Raw genomic sequence first — 21,896 nt, 5'->3', positions numbered from 1 at the left:
ATCCTGTCTGACAATTGAACCGTACGGAGAAAGTAAACGGCATGGGTGACCGATTAAAGGAAAATAACAGTCTAAGAAGTGTCGTTCGACCCCAAGTGCGTTCGTCAAAGGTTGCTGTGTAAACTTAAGTGCCGCAAACAAACCGGGCTTAGATGACAGGGCCGTGCGCAATGTCCACCTAAATGGTAAAAATCTTGAAGATGACGAGAAAAACAAGGTGTAAACAAACCCCAAATAACAACGAAATTACTGAGTTAACCTTAATATACTTAGTTAAAAATTCAGGCTAGTAAAAACGTTTATGGTCGTCGTACACGTATAGTGTCTTGTCATTATTGAAACCAAAATGTTGTAATCCACGCCGAAAAACAAGGCGATAACGTTTTTGGTACACTACACAAGCAGACTTTCTATTTACGATAGCAAGATATTTTGATCCAATAAAGGTGTCAGCGTTGTTTGGAGTCGGCATTATGACATATGGCTAGCTGAGAGTTCGTCGAAGCGTTGGAACCGTTCTAGTGTTAAGATAACGAAACAGATGTTTTATTCGAGGCATAAGTAAACGGCAGGATTATTACTGGATAAATTTTGTAAATAGCAAAGACAAAAACAACAATAGTGGGCGCTTGAAATATGGAAGTGGGCACTAAAACACAGAAAACAAGAAACAAATATATTTTATAACAGAACATCAGAATAATCATAGTTCATTTGATGTAAAAGACAATAAAAACAAGGAACGACGGTCTTTCAGATATACAGGTCGTACAAGGCAATCCGAGGCACGCAATATATGGTAAAGATTTTAACGCTTCCAGTAATTAATTAATTGGTGATTTATTACGCCTACCAAATCATTGTACTGGCACCGTTTTTTTTATAAGTTTCACTACAACTATGACCCGATAAGCACATACAATATTTTTATGAACATTCCATTTCAGTCGTTAATTGATAAAAAATGCTAAACAATAATAATCTAACAAGCTGAACCATGATTCGTGTTAAAACACAAGAAAAATCGCGAAATTGGGGAAAATAAATCGTGTTGGTATTGCACGCATTTGTGGAATATCAAAGACATTTAACAACTCCCAATTTCTTTTTACTGGTCAATGACGTTATTTACTGCTCACTGAGAATTAATTCGTGCAGAAATCGTAAAACAAAAAGGCAATGTTACTTTAATAAGTGAATCACGCCGGTGTTGATAAGCGGCCAAATTTCCCAGTTTTACAACGGGGAGAGATTTTAGCCAAACCATACCAAACAAAAACAAGTGTAACACTTGGCCTCCTTTTGCACGAATACCTTACGCGCTTTGAGCCAATTAACACATTTTTCTACTTCAAAATTTTGGATATAACATCAGGCGTATTACTATAACTCGGATAAGCAAAACAAGAACAAAAAACTTATTCATGGCTTCGTTCAAATCATTTGGGAACATAATGCATAAAATTCAATTGCAATGGACAATAATTGAAGTCAGTAATACTGATATTAAATGCTATCATACACCTCACAAAGTTGAAAGTTCACGAAAAATAATTGAAAAGTTCATCAGAACTCTGCAAAACTGGAATTAAAATATAACGCAACAACAAATTTAACAGTACATCAAAGTCGTGGTCTTAAAGCAGACACCAGCTTATTCGCAAGGAATTGGTTCGAATGAAATAAAAAAAGCCAAGCTAACGTTCTTACGTTAAGCTGTTACAATTTCACTAACTATTTTTCATTACAAAAAATTCGAGTACTTTCAAAAATTCTGAATTTGAACACAGTTTTCACAAAACTAACACTAATAGTGCTTCGGTGAAGCAATAATTTACAGATGTACTAAAGAGATAACACAGAATGGCAAGAATTAAGAATGAAAGCTTATTATTACTTCAAGGTAATCAGCCCTACAGCATTGGCAGTTTAGGAAAAAGCTTTTGAATTATCCAATGTATTTCACAATGTTCACAGTCGATGAGGAGTGAGTAGAGCATAAGAAATTTAATTTAAAAACCAATAATACCATCGCTCCCTCTCAACAAAGAAACGTCCAAAGGTATCTCGAAGTCATGCAGCATGTTAAGAACTTGACCAAGGAATACGACAGCCGACATATCGCAGAGAAAGGCAGAGTCAAGGTACAGGTCCTGACGATTCTGAAAGTAAAAAAATCACAATTTCGTGAACTAACACAGACTTCTGGGTGGGACTGATGCACAGGGCAAAAACAAACTCATCAACAATCAAAATGCATCATTACCAGAAAAAACTGGTGAAGATAGTAAGCAACATTTCTGTGGTTAAGCGATTATTGTCAAGAAGATGTCGTATATTTGACGTTGATATTGACGCAATCGGCGGTGATTACGAAGCCACAAAGGAAAATCACGGAGTGTTACTGCAAGACGGTCACTTGTAGTACGGGAACTAACGAGAGTCCTTTGCTGACTATTGTAAGGCGGGAATATTTATAGATAAAACAAGCAACAGGTGGCCATTAAATGGAATGTAGAAATACGCTGATCGATTTATATTTCTTTAGACGTTATGTATAGATTATAATCAAAATGTTTATTTTGAACACAATGATGCCTGTACCGTAGCCTACTTGGGTTGACATATGGTATGGTAATGCGTCAGACTGTAATGGTCCGTTCATCGGACTGCTTTGTAGCCTAAATGATAGGCAGACAGAATCAAGTCATTCTATATGCAATTAACATCCCTCACAGTCAAGTTACAGCGTTTGCAATTATAAGTTGTTTAATGGAAACACAAAAATGTTTTAGTTACTGAAGTAAATTTTCTACTTAAGCCTCAGATAAAAGTCTTGAAAGTTAGTTTCGCTGAATATTTTACAATGGGTTCTCATTTCACCATCCTATCTGTTATAACGAATTGTTTTTGTGTACGTTGTTTATATCTTGAAAACCACGAATCGTAAAAGTACTTGGATTTAAGCGGCAAATATTCAATCAATTTACAAAATTTTGCCCAGACAAAACCCCTCGATCACATTGTAATATTAGGTAAAAGTGAATATGGAAAAATGCAACTGTGTTCGTATGGCATATTTTGAGAATACTACGTCTCAAGATGCTAGAAAAAGACATGTATCATATTTGGAATACGTCGCACAAATCAATGGATTAGAACTCTTATTTCTTGGCAAGAATTGCGATCTACCGCAAATAAATCGGGTTACACAGCACACATTGATGCTCACTTTTGTCATCTTGACGCGCCCTAAAGCAGCACGTTTAATCATTTACTGTAGCGGCTGGCGAGTTATATTTAATAATATTTGCAACTATCACGCCCAATCCTTGACGTTTCTCGCGGAATCTTAGGGTTACACGAAACACAGCGTAGCATTTTCGGAACCACTGATCTATACAGTATATACAATATCACATAGATCTCTTTCGATACAAAACTCGGCAAAATACTCCCGGTCATTTTCACGCTGTAAGCATGCGCTTTTGTTGTCACGCATCGTTTAAGTGACGTCAGAGTTTCGCCGAGCGTGTCATGATAAACTTCAAATTCGCAACACATTTTTGCCAGCGATTACCTTTCTATTCTACATCTGTTTTCATTTTTTACGAGGTTAATCGGTAACTAGTCTTTGATATTAAATAAATTTGTTTTTGTACTACTTCCCCCTACAAACACGAAGCACACCCTTCAAAAATCCTACATCAAAGTGCAGCTTTATCGTGGGCTTAACTTGCACCGACAGTTTGTTACTATCTCAAAGTCAAAGTATATTGCAATTAGTTGTTGGTGTTTTTGCCCTTACCCGAGCCACTTCAGAGATCTTTGGCAACCACAAAGCGACAGAGTGTTCATGTATGCCGACGCACATAAGCAAGTGGAATATGTCGTCCTTGCCCATTCGGTGTTGGCTGGTGCTGTAAATCTGCTGATACAACTGGCAGAGACGCGCTGTCGCCACTCGCTCCTTGGCAATGCTGAAATAAACGGGTTTTGCGGATTAACTTAAAGGCGTAAACTCTGCGTTTACACGTTATATAGAGTTTTAAACCGCCAATTAAAATCCGATTAAGTCGGCATCAAAGCTCATCTCGAAATTATAATTCATAACCAGTAAACTGTACGTTAAGTGCTGTACCATGCTTCACTTTTAATAACGTCGTTTACGTCTTTCCTGCTGTCATAACCCTCGCGTGGCCGCTTGTCCATCCGAAAACCGGCCGAACTCCTGCGACTCCCTATACAAGTGAGCAAAATCGCCCGCTTTAAAACGATACTATGACGTAGGTCAGCTACAACAAACGCAATAATCGCTAGTTCGTGGTAATTGATAAAATAAGTTCGATCAATCGAATTCTTCTTCTTTGCTTTGTAAATAAAAAGATTAATAATAATCATTAATGCTTTGTCAATTCCAAACATCTCTTGTCTAGCGAGCATAAGATTTTGAATTTACCAAGAAACCAGTCACCACCGGCGGCAACAGTGTGGAAGGTTGTTGGTGGGGAGTTGGTCGGCTTGAAACGAATTGTCGGGACACTTGGTTTGATGTTATCGCGGAAGTAATCGAAGCAAGCCCCGATAACGTCAAGTGCAAAGAGACGACGTCTGAAAAAGTAGAGTAAGAGAAAACGAAATGATACTTGCGAATTGCGAAGCTTGACAGATGGCGATATTTTTCACTTAACAACTTGCTATCTATTATATATTCTTACCACGGAAATACCATAAGATAACTCGAGCAAAATGGTATTGACTTACTTGATAAAGCGGCCTGTTTTCAGGCCATGCGTGAACACGCTCTCCAGCGACCTCACCAGGTTAAACAAAAGTCTAGTAAAAGACGCTGGAGGGGGCGATACATCGAGTCTTCGGTCACGCGCTGGTTTATAGTAATATTTTACGATGTTGTTAACTGCTTGACCAACTAATTCTTGCAATTCAGGTATTGTTGAGGTCGGGCTAGCGCTGCAACATACGATCCCACTAGTAAAAAACTAAAGCTCGCTTGTTGAAACTAAGTTTTGTTAAAGGTAGAGTTAAAGTTTTGTTAAAGGTAAGCACACAAGCAAGTACCGCTTCGAATTGGAGTGGGCCAGATTGTTAGCAAATTTCAATACGTCCATTTTCCTGGGAATCACTTCCGCCACTAAAAGGCGCTCTAAACTACCATCGTCCACACCTTTGCCAAGCCAACGACGACAAGAAAAGCAACATGTCTGAAAAATAACTGCATTTATGACAACAGCAAGCACATAGTTGTACAACAAAGTTACAATCATTACAGAAAAAGTTCTTCGAATCTTCGTATAATCGTAGCTTAAAAGATATTACTTGGGGATATGGCGATTTGCACTGTCATACCTGGCCCGTGGTTTTATTCTGAACGATTACATCATCAAGCAACCATTTGGGCAACATGCCAGCATTATCATGTCCTATGGTCAGTGTTGTTATCACACCAAGATTTTGATGCTAGAAATAGGAATGTAATACTCAAAAAGATTCACATAAAAATCCCGTTTATCCAATATAGGACAATGATGAAAATTTCTTGCTTTAGACATGTACCTTGAAAGTAAATTCCAGACATCCCTTAGGAACAATGATTCGTTCAGTGTAACAGTGCTCACCGCATATGCTCATGTAAACGTTGGCGGAAGTCTGGGATGCTCCCGCAAATTGACGACCCGGGACAATCCAGACCTGATACTCTATAGCTAGAAGTAAGCAAACCATGGTAGTGCTATGACATTAGTTTATTATCTGAGATAAAACGGATGGGGAAATCCAATGCTGCGATACCGGTATAGCGTCATTGTAATTTTAAAACCAATACATTCTGGAACTATATCTGTAGAATTCGTGAAAATAAAATCTGTTATAGAACTTGAACTTCAATCGCTTGTTAAATTGTTATCAACATAGTGAAAGAAATTAACCGATTTTGACTTGAATTTGACTTGATTGTCTGTTTTTGCTTACTTGTTTTGGGAAACGAGTTCGTGAAACAATTGAAATCTGCTGCGTTTAACGAAAGAAGATGATAGAGAAATTGTTCGCGTTCATCTTCGCACTGTAGCAAGGAGTATCTCTTGTACATGCGACTGAAAACGAATAGATAAATCCATATCGAAAAATAATACCACGCCAAAACATGCATATATAATTATATATATACTGTACATCGTGTGCAACACTAACATTAAGAGAGACTACGTTACTTCGTATTGATTAACTATTAGGTTAGTATTATCAATTATCTTATTTTCATCATCAGATGAAGAGAAACTTTCATGATGTGATGTAAACAATTAAATTACCCCCATCAACTGTTTGAGTGGTCAGTTGGGTTACACATGCTCATTGCAGAAATATATCAACCATATATGACATACTTTATATTGAGACAGTTTCAATTTAACGCTATTCGTTGGACGAATATTAAGTGTTAATTGGAGTATTGCTTACTCGAGCAATCTATTTTTGCTTAGCAACTCCCTGAGGTAAGTATGGAGTTGCTTCTGCTCAAGAGCGAGGCGGATCCACGCTCTACTTCTTCCAACTTCTGTCTGGACTTCTCGCATCGCCTGGATTCGTCTAAAATTGAGAAGGAGTCACAAAATTACATAACTTAACATGACTTTGAAAATGTTACAAGCCATGCCACACTACTGTCTGAAAGAGCTGTTATAGTTTTTACCTTCATTATTGTAAATAGAATACTAGACAAGGACAAGTTTAAATTTGCTGTTTAGCGATAGTACTTACTCCAGCGATGTGATCACAGTGTATTCCATTAATGGGATGTTCTGCTGACTGGAGGAATTTGAAATTTCAGAATTACGATCTGCAATTAAGGCAGCAAAATTTTAACATTTAGTTGTAACTAAGCATAATATCGTTGTAAACTGTATGTTCGATCAAACTATATTATATTTACGGAGTGGAGAGTAATTTGACGTCACGCATTTAATAAATTTGGTAGGAAAAATTTAAAAACTAAGAGCGCATACTTCAAAAGCCATACACTTTTTAAAACTAATTTGACATTTCTTTGATGATAAAAAAGCAATCCTGAGGATCAAGATGCAACAAAGCAAAAAAAGACGAAAACACGTCTTTGCTCAAATAGGTTCAGATCATTTAAATACATACCAATATGATAGAAAATCATGCTATTTGTAAGCAATTTCTCTGCTATTCAGATGGATTTTGGTTTAATTTCAATGTTAACTTTACTGCAACCTTGTTTACCAGCGTTGGTCTGCTGGAACTACATTCAATAAAATCTCGCTTTTATAACAAATACCTTCACTTTGTTGACGAACAGCTTTTGATTTCTTCCTTGGAAAAGATCGAGGAAGTGAATAGTAGGATGTGACTGGGTTGAAAGGTGAAGAGACATGTGCGTCATCTTCGACGGCATCATTAACAAGGGAAGGTGAGCTCCCGCCAAATCGCTGAAAACTTTTCTTGCGAGCCTTTTCTTCCTCTTCTACCTGATACTGCAGCAGGTGAGACCAAAGAGCGGATTTGCCCTAAAATAAAAACAAACTAAACGTTTTATAACTGTTTAATTTTAACCAACAAATTCAACTTTTCAACTGATGAGGTAGTAGCTAATGCAAATCAAAAAATTCTTGCCATAAAAATATAATTTTTTAATTTATGCTACCTTCTTGTGGTTTGTTAATAAACCATGACTCCAGACCCTTTCAAGCAAATCACAAAGACTTGCAATCCATGTGTTTTCTTCCAGATCCGAGACACTCACATCATCATGTCCAAGCTCTATCGCCTCCTGACCCATTTTGCCTACCAGAATCTTCTTTGTCTGCAAAAATGGACAAAGGTAATTATTTTAAAGAAAACCTGTAAAAAAGAAACAAGTCAGTAGACCAGTGATATGGCTGAATACAAACAAGAAACCTTGCTCTTGACATCCTTCAATAATTTTTCAACGAACATCCAGTTGGTCTGTGCAATAAGCTCAGGTGAATATTCTGATATGCTAGGCTGCCGTAATAATTTTGACCGAGCTTCCTGAATCTTTTTCTGATGATACAGAAAATTTTGTGAAAACATCATAACCAATAGGATGTTTCTATTGCATGTTACGATGTAATGAAAATAACAGGAGAGCATTAGGGATATTTCATTGTCCATTTCTCACCCATTTTGATGCACGAACTGAAGTCTGCTTTTTAAAGGCGGCTCTGGACTGATCTCTTCTTTTTAGGTGATGTTTCTTGGTTTCAAAGGCTTCAGATTCCAACAACACACTCTATATAAAATTGATAGGAATAAGTATGTAATAATGACAATAAAAGCAACACATTAGACTTTTAAATTTAAGGGAAGGATGTGACTCACTCGTATCACTGGAAATGTACCCTGAGCGTTCATTATGGGGATGCTGGTAGTATCTTCTGGAATTGCGACATGCACCGGATGCGGAAGGCAACTGACCATATCTACATGACTTAATCTCTTTTCGACGGCATTTTCTACAAAAAAAAGTACCGCTACAAACTAAAAACGTTTATTTTAAATAAAATATTCCAAAATCCGAGGTTACCATGTTGATTTGATTATACAACAACAACCTGGGCAACACTTTCAAAACAAAGCATTTAGCTGAACAATGAAAAACCAACGTTTAAAACTCTTAATCAAAAATAGAATATCTTCCCAACAACTGCTTTTAATGTAAATATTGATAGCGAGAAACAAGAGAAGCATCTCAAAAAGATGATACCTGCATCTTTGATCCATGACTCAACATATGGAGAAGTGATAGTATGGGATGAAGATATTGACAATGTTCGAAAGACTCCTTCTGGCGTTGGAGGATCCAATGTAGTTGGACTCTTAGTATGATCAGGAGGAATTTTTGACTGCTCAATGCGATCATCAAAAAGTCTTAAAAATGGATCCTGTGAAATCAAAAACAAATTCACCCTACCTAGTACCAGTCCATTACTAGTTACAGTAGCTCCCTTAATATTTTTGTCATAAACTTCACAGAAAGAAAGATTCAGTATAATCAAATTACCAATGTCACTCCAATTAAAAATAGGCTTCACCTTGGCATTGCCACCGTCTTGTTGAGTTTGATGAGCCAGGATTGCATTGTCAACAAAAGAGGCAAAAATTTGCGTTTCCAGGAAAGAAAAAAGGAAGGGTAATCTGGACTCTGGCTGGTCTGATAGAAATGATGTCTGCATAATGTGATACACCATTTAAACTTGTAATCATATTTACAGATGATTCACCAACAAAAGATGTTGTAAACATAAAAAAGCGCATATCAGAATTGATTAGCATTTAGCAATGAGTTTTATATTAAAGTATCAAAAGCATGTGATGTAGCTTACCTTGTCAAAATTATCCTGGGTTTCACTCCATGAACCCTCCTCATCAAGATTGGGGTGAATTACAAACTTGTCATATTGTGAGAAAATTGAGAGAAACGATGCAGCCAACGTTTCTCGAATAGCAATGTTGAACTTCTGCTCGCAAAACACTGCTTCACTTACCTTAAAATAAAAATACATCAACACGTCACAGTGACACCAATGCTCATGTTGAACTGGCTCAAAGTTTTTACATTTACCACTTCCCAAGTGACTGTCATAATCAGAAATAACAATACCAAATTAAGCACTCTGATCCAAAAAAATTGTTATTATTCATGATAAACAAATCGCATCTTTTATGAAAACACAACAAATAAATTTTAAGTACTTGTAAGATGAAATAGAGCTAGCCACTATTGATTTTATACCACATTGATTTGTCATATAGTGGTGATATATAGTGATATTTCATACTCAAACTCGTTATTTTTTAAGATTTGACTTTGGCCATTGCTATAAGATTTTAAGAGACTTAAGACTCTTAACTTAGGCTATCTGCTGGTTTTCTGCAGCAGTTGTAGAAGGGTAAATTTTAAGAGACGTTCGAGAAAATTAAGACTTTTTTTCCACCCAAAACACTTCAAAAACCTTGGTCATACAAGATACCTAACACCTAAGCTACAGAAAAGGACAACTACAAGAAAAAGAGTTTTGTACTCCACAAATCACCACATTTGGCTGAACATTCCATGCGATTGCTACACTTCACCTGCAATCTATGACCAAATTTTGTATTAGAAGCGACATTGGCATGTAAACTGTCGATGTCCTCCAAGGAGTTAATGACTCCAGCTTTACGAGCAATATCAGCAATACGAGACACTGTTTCATTTGCTTGGAGTTTTGTCAAGCTTTCTTCACTTTGAGCCACATCTACGATAAACAAAGAATATTCATGAAACAGTTGTCAGGAGCAGTGTAAATAAGAAATCAACCTTTAGTACCGACATCGAATAAAAAATATAACCTATATATTATACAACACAATTACATATTCATAGTTGAAATATTTTTTGTTGTCTCTGTCTAACCATGTTCATAACCATGTTGCTTAAATAGTTTCCATGGAAATTTCTATAAAGAGTCATTTCATTACAATAGGAACAAAAATTTCAACTTTTGGAACCACCCTATTTTTTATTTGCTGGAATGATTTTATTCAATTTTCCAAGATGAACAGTGAAAATTTGACGAAAATTGGATGAGCAGTTGTCAAGTTATGGGCGAAAATGTTTTTGACCATTAAATGGCTTTAAATCAAGCAGCAACAAACAAACTGTAATGTCTCGAGATCTGTTAATTGTATTTGGATAATTTTTTGATCTAACCCATGTTTTCAGGGGTGGGCTTTCTCTACATTTTGAGATAGAAATTTTTGACCTCCTAACTTTGAACGACAATAAAACAACAATGCGCAACTTTTTTTCGAAAAACAGAAAATTAAACAGAATCATTTAAGCAAGCAAAAAATATGGTGGTTCCAACCAATGTTCATATTATAATGAAATTACCCTAAAGGCAAAAGTACTTCACTCCAAAGACCATATACTAACAGAACCGCTAAGAAATATTCGATAACAAATGCATGTGCACTGTAGTGTAAGAAATAAGACAGTTAAACATAGGTTACCTTTACTTGTGTTGTTATTGGTACCAGTTGAAGTATTTCCATTTTCACTACTGACAGATAAATTCTTAGGAGCTGAAGAAGATGTACTTGTAGTGCTAATTGTCCCTTTTTGTTTTGAAGCGTTAATCTGTTAAATTGCATAAAATAGAAGCTTGATAAATTAATCTTGCATACTTTGAAATTTCAGATCAACTAAAATTTCAGTAACTCCAAATGTGTGGGAAAAGAGCCCAATGTCCATAAACAGCTATGGATAACCGGAAGCTCTGTAACTCAAACGCTCGAATAACATGTCTCATTATCTTGAAACTAATCAAAAAAATCAATCATTGCAATGTAATATGATGGTGATTTGTTTTGATATAATGAGTAATTATAGGAAGGAAATATCAAATGTTAGTTCTGCATTCTATAAACGCTTCTCCACCTGATAACTCTTATGTGGATGCCAGTATAACATTTAGGAACTCTAGGTGAAGATGTCACAATGCTGTTGTTGAAAGGTTACAGAGATACGTAAGCAACATTGGAAAGAAACAATTGCAACGTAACAGTTAAAATAACTAAACATTTTTGTTTAGGACAACGTTTAATGCCATTATCATAGTCTAGTGCTTGTTTGTGATAAGTATTTCAGCGCCATCTTTGCTCTCAAAAAATCCCTAGCACATCCCAAATCACAAAACTATGTGAGACCAGATAGCTCAAAATAATGTATACAAAATCAAACAATGCAACTATCTTATCAATATAACTAATAAGAAGTTTGAAAATATTCACTGACTACTTACACTGGCACGATAGTTCCCAAGCTACATACTTTTTAAATAAATTAAAGTTAACCTAATATTCTCTGTGACCTACTCGATGAAATAGTTACATTTAAAAAAAAGGCTATCTGATAATCTGAGGTCTCCATGCCGATTACCTCCACTATATTTCTTTAAATGGCCTTAATCAGTCACTTGTCAGAAACAATACGTTATAAAAGCAACCAAACAGAAATCTTTAAAGCTGGTTTTACATATCTAAATTGCCATGTCTCCATTATGTTCCTTTCACCATTATTTGGCAAAAAAACGCTAAATTGAACAAACAACCATTTCTTGTTGCTACAATTAAAGTTGTTCTTAAGTTTGTTATGATACATATATATTTATGTATGGTGGGCTTGTTGGTTAAATCAGTTCTCTCAGCGTACGGTACACAATCAACTCTCAGCATACAGTATACATGGCATTTCTGCTTTACAAGTACTTATTTATAATATCATTATGAAATGGCACTGTATCACACCTGTGTTTTAAAAGACAAATATTACAATTTGGTTGAAAAGATCACATCAAAATAAGTAATTCAAGTATATAAAAAGGTATGTAAATATAAAAATTCAGTTACTATATCGTCAAAAAACGTAGTGAAAAAAGCAGCCTATCTAGTAGAAAGTCAGTAGTCATCAACTACTTACAGCCAGATTTTCTCCTAAGTTTGCTCCTCTTGCTTACTGAAAACTCATATTAACACAATGTAAAACATTCTGATTCTACATATGTTACCAGTTCACCGCACTATTGTTTTGACGCCTCCTCTATCAACCCTCTTTCAAAAAAAACTTTGAACTTTCCAGCACCCACAGTGGGTGTAACCATCTACTTGGGGAAGGACTGTTTTGGTTCAAAACTGTTTTTCATTAAAAAAGTACCTACACAAACACACATCTTAGACGTTTGCAAAAAAGTATCTACTGTTGCTAGGCAAGTTTTCATGGTTATTTGACACAAATTTGAATTATATTAACTTCGATAGTCGAAACTTTGAATGAGCCAAAGTAATTCAATCTATACGATACCTTCAAATTTGACTAAACAAGCTACCATGGTATTTCAAAAGCAAAACTATGTTCAGCCTAAAGAACAAAAATTTAAACCAGTATAGATGTGATGTACACACAAAAAAAGTCTAACATTAGTTAATGTTAAATTGAAGTATATCCATAATAGCAGTCATACGTTGTAGTGTAGCATCCCTACTTTCTTGGCAATAAACTATAACTAAATTATGCACTACATATAAGGGAAATGGTTAAATAAAAATAGCAAAATAGTTAAAGACTTTCACCTCGTTTTTGTATGCTTCCATAACATGTTCAATTTTAAGAATTATTTCTGCTTGATTTGGAAAACCCGGCTGATCTTCTGGGCTTTCCACACTGGCTTCATCCAAATCAACATAACACTGATTTACCTGCAGACACACGGAAATATTAGTTCCTTGAGCCTTCAGTATCTATGCATATCAAATCAGTTCAAAAAGCCCCTTAGAGAAAATCAAAATAAGATTTGGGTGAGAATTACTCTGCCAGGATTTTCCTGTTTAAACTTTAGCCTATTATAATACCCATAACCCATTGCTATTACTCCTACATAAGACAACAATAACAAGCTGCATACAGTAATAGAATAAAAAAAAAGTTTAACTGAATGCTTAGTGATCCAAAATCAACCGCATCCTTTTTTCAAATAGTCACATAATTTACTTCTGCAAGTCCATGATAGTAGTAAACATGTTAGAGTTAAAGTGCAATAGTCATAATCCTTACTTCAATTGCTTGCCGCACTAACTTCTTTTCATCACTAGCAACAACAACACCAATCACATAAGGAACAGGGGCATCAAAGAAATGTTTGGCAACTTCATATGGCAACACAGTGGCATAAGTGACTAGCCATTGAAAAGGAAATAGCAGTGAAGTAATCCCTTCACCCACCAATGACAGCTTGTAGCTATCTACCAATAAAAAACCCATCTTCACATAAAAACGTGTAAGATTGTAAAACAATTTTGATAATGCATTCAAATCTACCTTCTGACACCAACAGAATCTGATGTTCGTACAACAGTGAAGTGAGGAGGTTCATCAGGTTTTTGGCGCCTCCTAATAAACCATACACTGTTGATAAGTTGACATCAAGAAGTGGCAAATCGGAACTGCCAGGCTGATGAACAATAACTGGATCGACGTGACCCATGCAAGAGAGTTTGAGACTGCAGCCTGGAGTCAACTGCGGAACCTTTAAAAATATAAAAAAAAGATTGCTAAAATTGGTTTGCATGATAATTCAATGATAACGTCAGAACATACTGATACGTAATTGTCAAAAATTTTTCCCTGGAACAAAGTTTGTCATGAAAGACAATCACGTAATGAAATCTTTAACACTAATTCTGGATATCCTCTTTCAGTGTTGATATCAAAACAATAGTCTTATATCAGAGCTACTTTGATCAGAGCTACAGTAAGGTTAGTCATGCTTTCATGCAATGCTTCATATTGTGCTACTCTACATAACAATATGGAGATTGATATTATGCCAGTTAATATTACACAACATAAGAAAGCTTAAAATCTGTGAACTGGCAATACAGTGAAGTTCAGCGATTATACGATTACCGATATTTTACATATATTTAATATAAGCTATATACCTCATACAGTAGATTGTAAATGTAGCTTTCAATGGGCAGGGCATTGTTGGATGTTTGAATGTTTGCTGATTGATTTGTGACAAATGATTTGTACAACGACTTTAAAACTTTCTCACAAGTGTTTATAAGGGCAAGCTGGGTGATGAAACCAGCACACTTTTGTACAAATATCTTTTTGCTGTCATCACTGCAATCAAGTCCTAGGCAATCTGTAATAATAAAAAGTATACAAAAGACATTCATGGCCACATGCTAAGACAATAAAACAGTGAACAATACACACATTTAAGTCTGTATGTTTGTGATCAAGTAAAAACAGTGGAAGTAATAAGTAGATTAGGGTATTTCAGCAGCATTGTCCCTCTCTATTTTATGGCTGACAAACTGTGGTGAGTCAAAGTTCACCCTAAGATAAACTTTGTCCCATATGAACAACTACAAGAATGGTTAGGGAGTAGCAAACAAGTCAGACAGGAAAGCCAAGGATATAAAATGTTATAATGCATACAGTGCCATAAGCTATAGCATGGATTTAAATTACACAAATTGCTCTGAGAGCCAAATGAAGACTTCTAATATTACCCGAGGGTTGCAATACACACTAAAGTGTTCAAAAGATAAGTCATTAAGAACATAACGCTGTACAAATGTTGAATACAATCTATAATTTACTCTACTCGATACATCATATTTTGACTGGCTATTTTGCTGTCAACTTCTTCTTTTCGCTACTTCTGTCTGGTTTCAAATCAGCAAAGATCTCACTATTAGGCTTTTAAAACTGTTTAACTTATTAATTGAAAATTCCAAAATACATTTCGTGCTGCACAAAATGTTCCTTACAAGGTGATGATATTAACTAGCACCATGAAAATTTGACACCATGCACAGGAAACATAATATGGAAAAACAATGATACTGTCAACAAACAACACTGGATTTCATGAAAGTCTTGAAAAAACATATCGGCTTTTAAACTTACCTGCAAGTTTGCCTTGCTGATCTGGGTTCACACAAACTTCATAAAATGTAAGTACATGGCCATATATCTTTGAACCGCCTTCTCGTGTAATAGCAAATGAATGGAAGTGAGGTTCCACTGCAGGTGTGGAATTTCCAATATGAACTGAAAGTCCACCAGGAGCACATAACCTCCATAACTGCAATAAAAAATACATTCAATTATAATTGAAATCATATGATGGATAATTATATGGAATACCTGTTTACATATGATACTTTACTTGCACATTTAGGTCATGTATGTAACATAAACAAGAAAAATATTTTTATTCAGCAAAACCTCAGCAGAACTCCAGGGATTGTCAGAAATGTCGTTAGGAAAGTGACATAAAACTGATGGTATTATTCTTCTACCTTTTAAACCTAGAACAAAAAGAATATAAACTTGATAGGGTGTGTAACGGAATACTTGTGCATCAAAGAGCACTAAAGCGAGAAAACTGGTGAAAGAATTTTTAAAAGAATTCCAATGGTCAGGTTATTTTTGCTGAAAAAAGCCCAAATTTGACATTCATCATAGACTTGGCAGAAACTCGCATGGCAATAAAAAAATTTATGATGCGTGACGACAAAGCGCTTACTTTGAGAAATTAATGAAAGCTTCGCTTTGAATGACTGGTTAGGGTATACAACAGGCGGGAATGAATGAAACACAACAGAGCAATATTCAATATGCATAGATACATACTGTATATGGTGATTAAAATCTGTTTAGAGCAGTGACATGAAATATCGAAAATTACTTTGATTCGTGAAAATACAAACAACAGATTTTAATATCCGGATGTAAATTTAAATTTGTTAATGTTGTTCTTTCGCTTAATGAATGTAGTCCACCTGATAAACAAGGCATCAGGATTTACATTTAAACATGTCATATTGTTGGCGAATGAAAAAAATACAAATTATCTATTTTTCACTTAAATATAAAGAACAAAAATATTTTGCAACCTGTCTTCGTGGTATCAGTTGATCACATATTTTTACAAACAAAAACTTTAACTTTGGCTGTTGATTTCTTATTTACATGTGTACCATGGTATAAAATAAATGATATGACCAAATACAGTTTGCAAAAAATCAGATTTGGGAGAATAACCTGCGAATCTGCAGCATGCGGTATCCATTTTACATTGCAATGTGAGTCGAGTCAACCGATTTTGAAAGGTTCAATGATTAAAAGTGTTGGGTAATTAGTATTACATTTTTTATTCATGAATGTTAAAGGTACAGACGAGTACACTTGTTTGTTACGTCACATTTAGCTTTGTTGCATCATTTGTTAAAAAAGAAACTGTTTTTTCATTCTTGTTTCAAGATAATTAACTTCAAAAATTATGTTACGCTTGATTGGTCTTCAAAAGTGGTATTTTAAGTCATCTCTAGCTGGTTGTGTAGTATCTAAGACAGTTCTCAATTAGTCTAAAACATAGAGCATACAAACAACATTAACAGATATCATATACAAATATGTATTGCCAAGCTATATACTATTTGACTGTAAGAAAATTCAACATGAATGGTGTTTTCATAATGGAGAACACAAATGTGCAGGAGGCAAAAAGTGTAAAGTTTAAAAGAATATGTGCGTATATATATATTTATATATATATTAATTATTACAATGGCGGTACACCCGTAGTTCTGTATTCCTCAACAATACTATTATGCATTCAACGCAATTTTTCGGTGTTCAAAACAGCCGTTTGACACATTCAATAACCACAACTATCTTCAAAATTAAGAGTCCGCAAATGCCAAATAGTGAATCATTGCAACCCAAGTTTGGGTCAGCAGACCTTCTACTTTGAGTCATAAGACATCAAAATTTATTTAGTGTTGTTGCATTTCAAGTGTTCAAGTTGGTAATGACCCAATCCTTACTAAAATGAAAGAGTCTAACAGTGCTAGGTGTTGAATTAAAAAAAAAACAAATTGCAAAATATCATGCCCACCAAACGTTTGGGTCACACCAAAAAATAATTACAGACCCTTGTTCTAAATAATAACTGTATAGCGATGAAGTAAGATAATAGAAGATAATATAGAAAGTAAGATAACACATCTTATAATATATTCTTTCATAACATTTGTATATAGCTGCTAGCAAACAATGTACTGGAGAGATTGTGGTTGCTGTAATACTTAGTGTAATTTACAATGTATATAGATGAATAATATGTATGATACCTTGTGAAGGTTCTTCAAAATGTTTATAGAGCTTTGGTTCTTCTGACACATTTAAACCACACATGAAGAAATAATCAATGAAGCGAGTCATATCTTCTCTGCTTCTGGGATCATTTGAATAATTTACAACCATTGTCTATTAACTTTGACGATTACATGCATTCCACACACTTCTTGACACTTAACAATCAGGTAAGGGTTCAGTAAGTTACGACCTTTAGATGTTAAACCATGTAGTTCTCCAGTTATATCTTTTGCCAGCTATTTCATAATGCTCTTATGATTTATTAATAAACTATCAACTTAGTAAAGTTTACTATAAATACAGGTATACAAATATCCTGTGAATTAAGCATACTATTTAAAAATAGGTTTTAGTGCATTTGACTAGCACTTCTGCACTAGAGTCTTTATAGACTACTCTGTTAGTTAGTATCATTGCGATATTACCGAGATGTCAGCCAGATCATACAAGGTCGTATGTTTTGGTAGGTTGTACTTTTTAGAGGTCGAAAAAGAAATATAGTGATATGGCATTAAGCCGATCATCCTGCTGGCAATACATAGCAATATGCCGACAGTTAGTATTAGTAACTGATTACCGTTGTGCACTTTAGCTGCCATGGTTACGGTCAAACACATAAACTCACGCAAACATAGCAATGAAGGATAAGGATACACTCAGATACGGTTACTTGAATATATTTCTAACAATTCTGTGCGAACGCTGGTTTCACCATAAAAAATGCTGTATGTAATTAATGTCCACTAAAAACAGAGCGTAAGCCTAGCCTATTCATGTTTTTAATACCAAGGCTTAAGCCTGTTTTTCTTGACTGTAACCTATAGTAATTTGTAACGCCATCATTTGCTGCTCAACAGAGACATTAAGTTACAACATAGACAACTATCTTTAGCATTCAGGTATGGTAGTTTATCCTTCTAAAGCAGTGATTCCCAAACTGTGTGCCGCCACAGATTCTCAGGTGTGCCGCGAATCTTTTTGGAATTTTGGAAAAGAACTGGATAAATATTTAAAATAAGGCATGCAGACAAGCATATGCAACTTAAAAGCTTTCTAGCTGCTTCAATAGCTGAGAAATAAGCTCATGTGACGATGAAACCAATTATGGCATTGTCGATAGAGTAGGGTAATTTTTTAAAGCAACATTTCTTCTCTTGTAAGGGTGCCGCGAGCGTTTTCTAATTTTTCTAGTGTGCCACAAGCTGAAAAAGTTTGGGAACCACTGTTCTAAAGCCTAATTAATAAAATCTTTCCTTAACAGTAAACTTCGGTAAGTTATGGCATTGGCAGGAGAAATAGCATAAGCATATTCGTTTTACTTTTGGCTACCACTATTTCACGGAAAAATCGTGAATTCGAAAGTATTTTTCTCAGTTTCTTGTAAACCTAATTTAAATTTTATAGCATAGTGATCTAAACCTTACCGAAATCTGCCTTCTAATCTAAATGTAACTCCAGCCAAACATTAAATTGCTAAAATCAACTTTTTGCTTACCCATTCTCCTAACCCTAACCTAACCGAGTGACCCAGTACAGAATGTAAGTTTTTTTGGCAACAAAAAGTGTTCACCGGTATGCGCGAGTGTACACCAAATATCGCTATTTGGGAATTACTTACGTTAGGCACACAAGGAAGATTTTTTGAACCATTTTGTGCACCAAATAGCTACGTTTTGCATCAGACATGTTTAATGCACAACGCTTTCTTTCCATACAGGTACGTGACCTACATACGGTGAAATAGTCACTTCGTTTACTTTTATAAGTGTACGATGTTGCAACTGGCTGCATAGCCTGCACTTTTGGGTCTCGTTCGGAAATGCAGAACACTTCAAAGATACCACACATTTGATGTCACTACAACGTCGTCGTACCAAGTAACGTCTTAATTTCCGGGGGGGAACCCCTATTAAAGATCAAAAAACGCATTTTTCTAGCTTCTAATAAATTACATTAACAAAGCAAACTTATTAATTTGTGATCTGGAAAAGACGTCATGTTACTAATTGAACGAATTTTAAACGGCGATAAAACAGATCGGATACGTTCCAACTAACCTTCGTGTTAGACCTGGAAATAGTTTGCTATTTAATTACGTCATACTGTTGCCACTAGACACAATTATAGAGGAGTGGTTGCTCTGAGGCTCCGTCGTGGTCTGATCGAAATTGCGATACCACGTGGCGAGATATTACGCCTTAAATTTAGGACAAGTTTCATACTCGGTCGGTGGCGTAGTGTTGGGAATTTGCTTAAATGAAAGTGATCTACGGCGAGGAAACGGGAGTTTTTCCCGACTCCGACGATACCACATTTGTTTCCAACGGTCAAGTATTAGAGAAGTTATGCACCGAAATCGGGGTCGAATCGTTTCCCCTATCCCAAAAGCATGCGCACCGCGCAGACTTTGGCGCTTTAACGGTTCAAAAACCGTTTAAAAACTAAGGCACCAAATTTTGTTTTTTTGGATTTGGTTCGAAACCGAATTTTTGAAAAAAGAAACGAAATTTTTTGGCCAGGTAATGCAATGTAATAGCGTATCGTATATCGCATCGTAAAAGCGAACAAAACATAATAAGCCTACAACTTTAAGCTTACAAATATAGTTAGCTGTTACTTGCAACAGAATGGTACGTTAATAACATATATAGTGTTCCTGTTACGTGAAAAACAATGATATCAGCTGTTGATACAGTATGGTTTTCTAGGATTGAAGGATTTTAAGAGTAGGCCTATAGCCTCCCTTACTTAGCCTATAGCCTATTTGGTATTCAGCCGAATTTGGAAAAAAATTCGGTCAAAAACCGAATTCGGGTATTTTTAACTGATTCGACCGAAGTAATTCGGGCTGCAAAATTTTCGGTGCTCCTTTCTACCTTTTAAAATCACATATAAATGAATTGTACTTTCATAATTATTTTGTAAGTGCAGTAGCCCAGTTAGTAGCCAAAGGCCAGACCAAATGCAAGAACTGATGACCGGGCCCCTTGCCGATTTTAAACAACCTATCTGTTTCCAAAAGAGTCACGATATTGATGCCCACGAGTGCCTGTACATTCCCTTGAACTAATGTGAGGGTAATAACTAATAAGGTTCTTTTGTTTGGTGAACACACACTGATGTGTCGAGCCCTGTGAAACAAATCACTGGCATTATCACTTGGATACATAAAGAACATGGTGCAAATACTTAATACCTAAGTGCTGTGGAATGTCTGGTAAAACTGTAGGTATAAGTGAGAGCCAAAAAGTGCCATTTTTTATTGCAAGAAGCATTACTTTGAAACTAAATGATGAAACGAAGTATTTTAGTATTCTAATTAAGATGACGGCTTCACTTGTATTTAGCAAGCTTAACGTATAACTAAGGATATTTCCAAAGTCGTAATCAAGTCATCAAACTAGATTTGCAAGTCATGTCATTTGGAAGAAGTGACTCGAGTCATTTCGTGAATGGAGGGATTCAAAAAATTTAATAACCGGTTCTACAAACTGACTTGTGTAATATTTTATTTTGTCACGACCAACTTGTATTTTAAGTTAGGCCTAGGCTACAGGTACAGTACTTTGAAATTGTATCTAAAACACGAGTGAAAAAAGGAATCGATTGTGAAGAAATGCAGGCCTCAATTTCATTTATAACATCACATACCGTGTTTCTCCAAAAATACGACCTACCCTAAAAATAAGACCTAGCCTGCATTTCGAGAATGATTTTGATATAAGCCCTACCTTGAAAATAAGACCTAGTCGGTAGCACGAAAGTGCAATGACCTGAAGTTACGCGTTTGAACTTAGAATAAACATAATTCTCAACTTTGTTTTTAATAAATGAAAGTAAAAGATATCCCCTAAAATAAGTCCTAGTGTCATATTTTTAAGCGAAAAATAATATAAGCCCTGTCTTATTTCTGGATAAACACGGTAGACCTATTACTGTGTATGGATTCATGCTGAGCGGGAGGAATCACAACACTTGCGGCTTCTGCGCGAGAACACCTTCCCTTGCATTCAAATAACTTAAGTGTTTTTAAAAATGTAGTTTAGCACCATATTAATCTCAGTGAAAATTTAAACTACAAGTGTTTTCAAAAGGTGTTTTCCTGCGGTAGGCTATA

At 35.5% G+C, this 21,896-nt stretch overlaps 1 protein-coding gene across 1 annotated transcript; it reads right to left on the bottom strand.

Moving 5' to 3' along the window:
- Nucleotides 1-524: 524 nt before the first annotated feature.
- LOC143454071 (DENN domain-containing protein 5B-like) lies at nt 525-18,012 on the bottom strand. Its single transcript, XM_076954980.1, has 28 exons — nt 17,755-18,012; nt 15,845-15,927; nt 15,524-15,701; nt 14,542-14,750; nt 13,919-14,126; nt 13,655-13,842; nt 13,174-13,299; nt 11,056-11,182; nt 10,135-10,298; nt 9,384-9,545; nt 9,093-9,227; nt 8,765-8,942; nt 8,380-8,513; nt 8,180-8,290; nt 7,936-8,061; nt 7,682-7,840; nt 7,316-7,544; nt 6,775-6,853; nt 6,475-6,603; nt 5,989-6,110; nt 5,575-5,723; nt 5,368-5,478; nt 5,080-5,222; nt 4,765-4,971; nt 4,460-4,611; nt 4,142-4,241; nt 3,809-3,980; nt 525-2,162 (listed from the first exon to the last, which is right to left on the bottom strand). The coding sequence occupies exons 1-28, from the start codon at nt 17,885-17,887 to the stop codon at nt 2,013-2,015; spliced, it is 4,164 nt and encodes a 1,387-aa protein (XP_076811095.1). The 5' UTR covers nt 17,888-18,012; the 3' UTR covers nt 525-2,012.
- Between the last annotated feature and the right edge of the window lie 3,884 nt (nt 18,013-21,896).

Source organism: Clavelina lepadiformis, chromosome 1 (genome assembly GCF_947623445.1).
Source record: "Clavelina lepadiformis chromosome 1, kaClaLepa1.1, whole genome shotgun sequence".
In the NCBI taxonomy this organism is placed as follows: Eukaryota; Metazoa; Chordata; class Ascidiacea; order Aplousobranchia; family Clavelinidae; genus Clavelina; species Clavelina lepadiformis.
The sequence above is the reverse complement of the archived record's forward strand: the minus strand, read 5'-3'. Positions and strand labels throughout refer to the sequence as shown.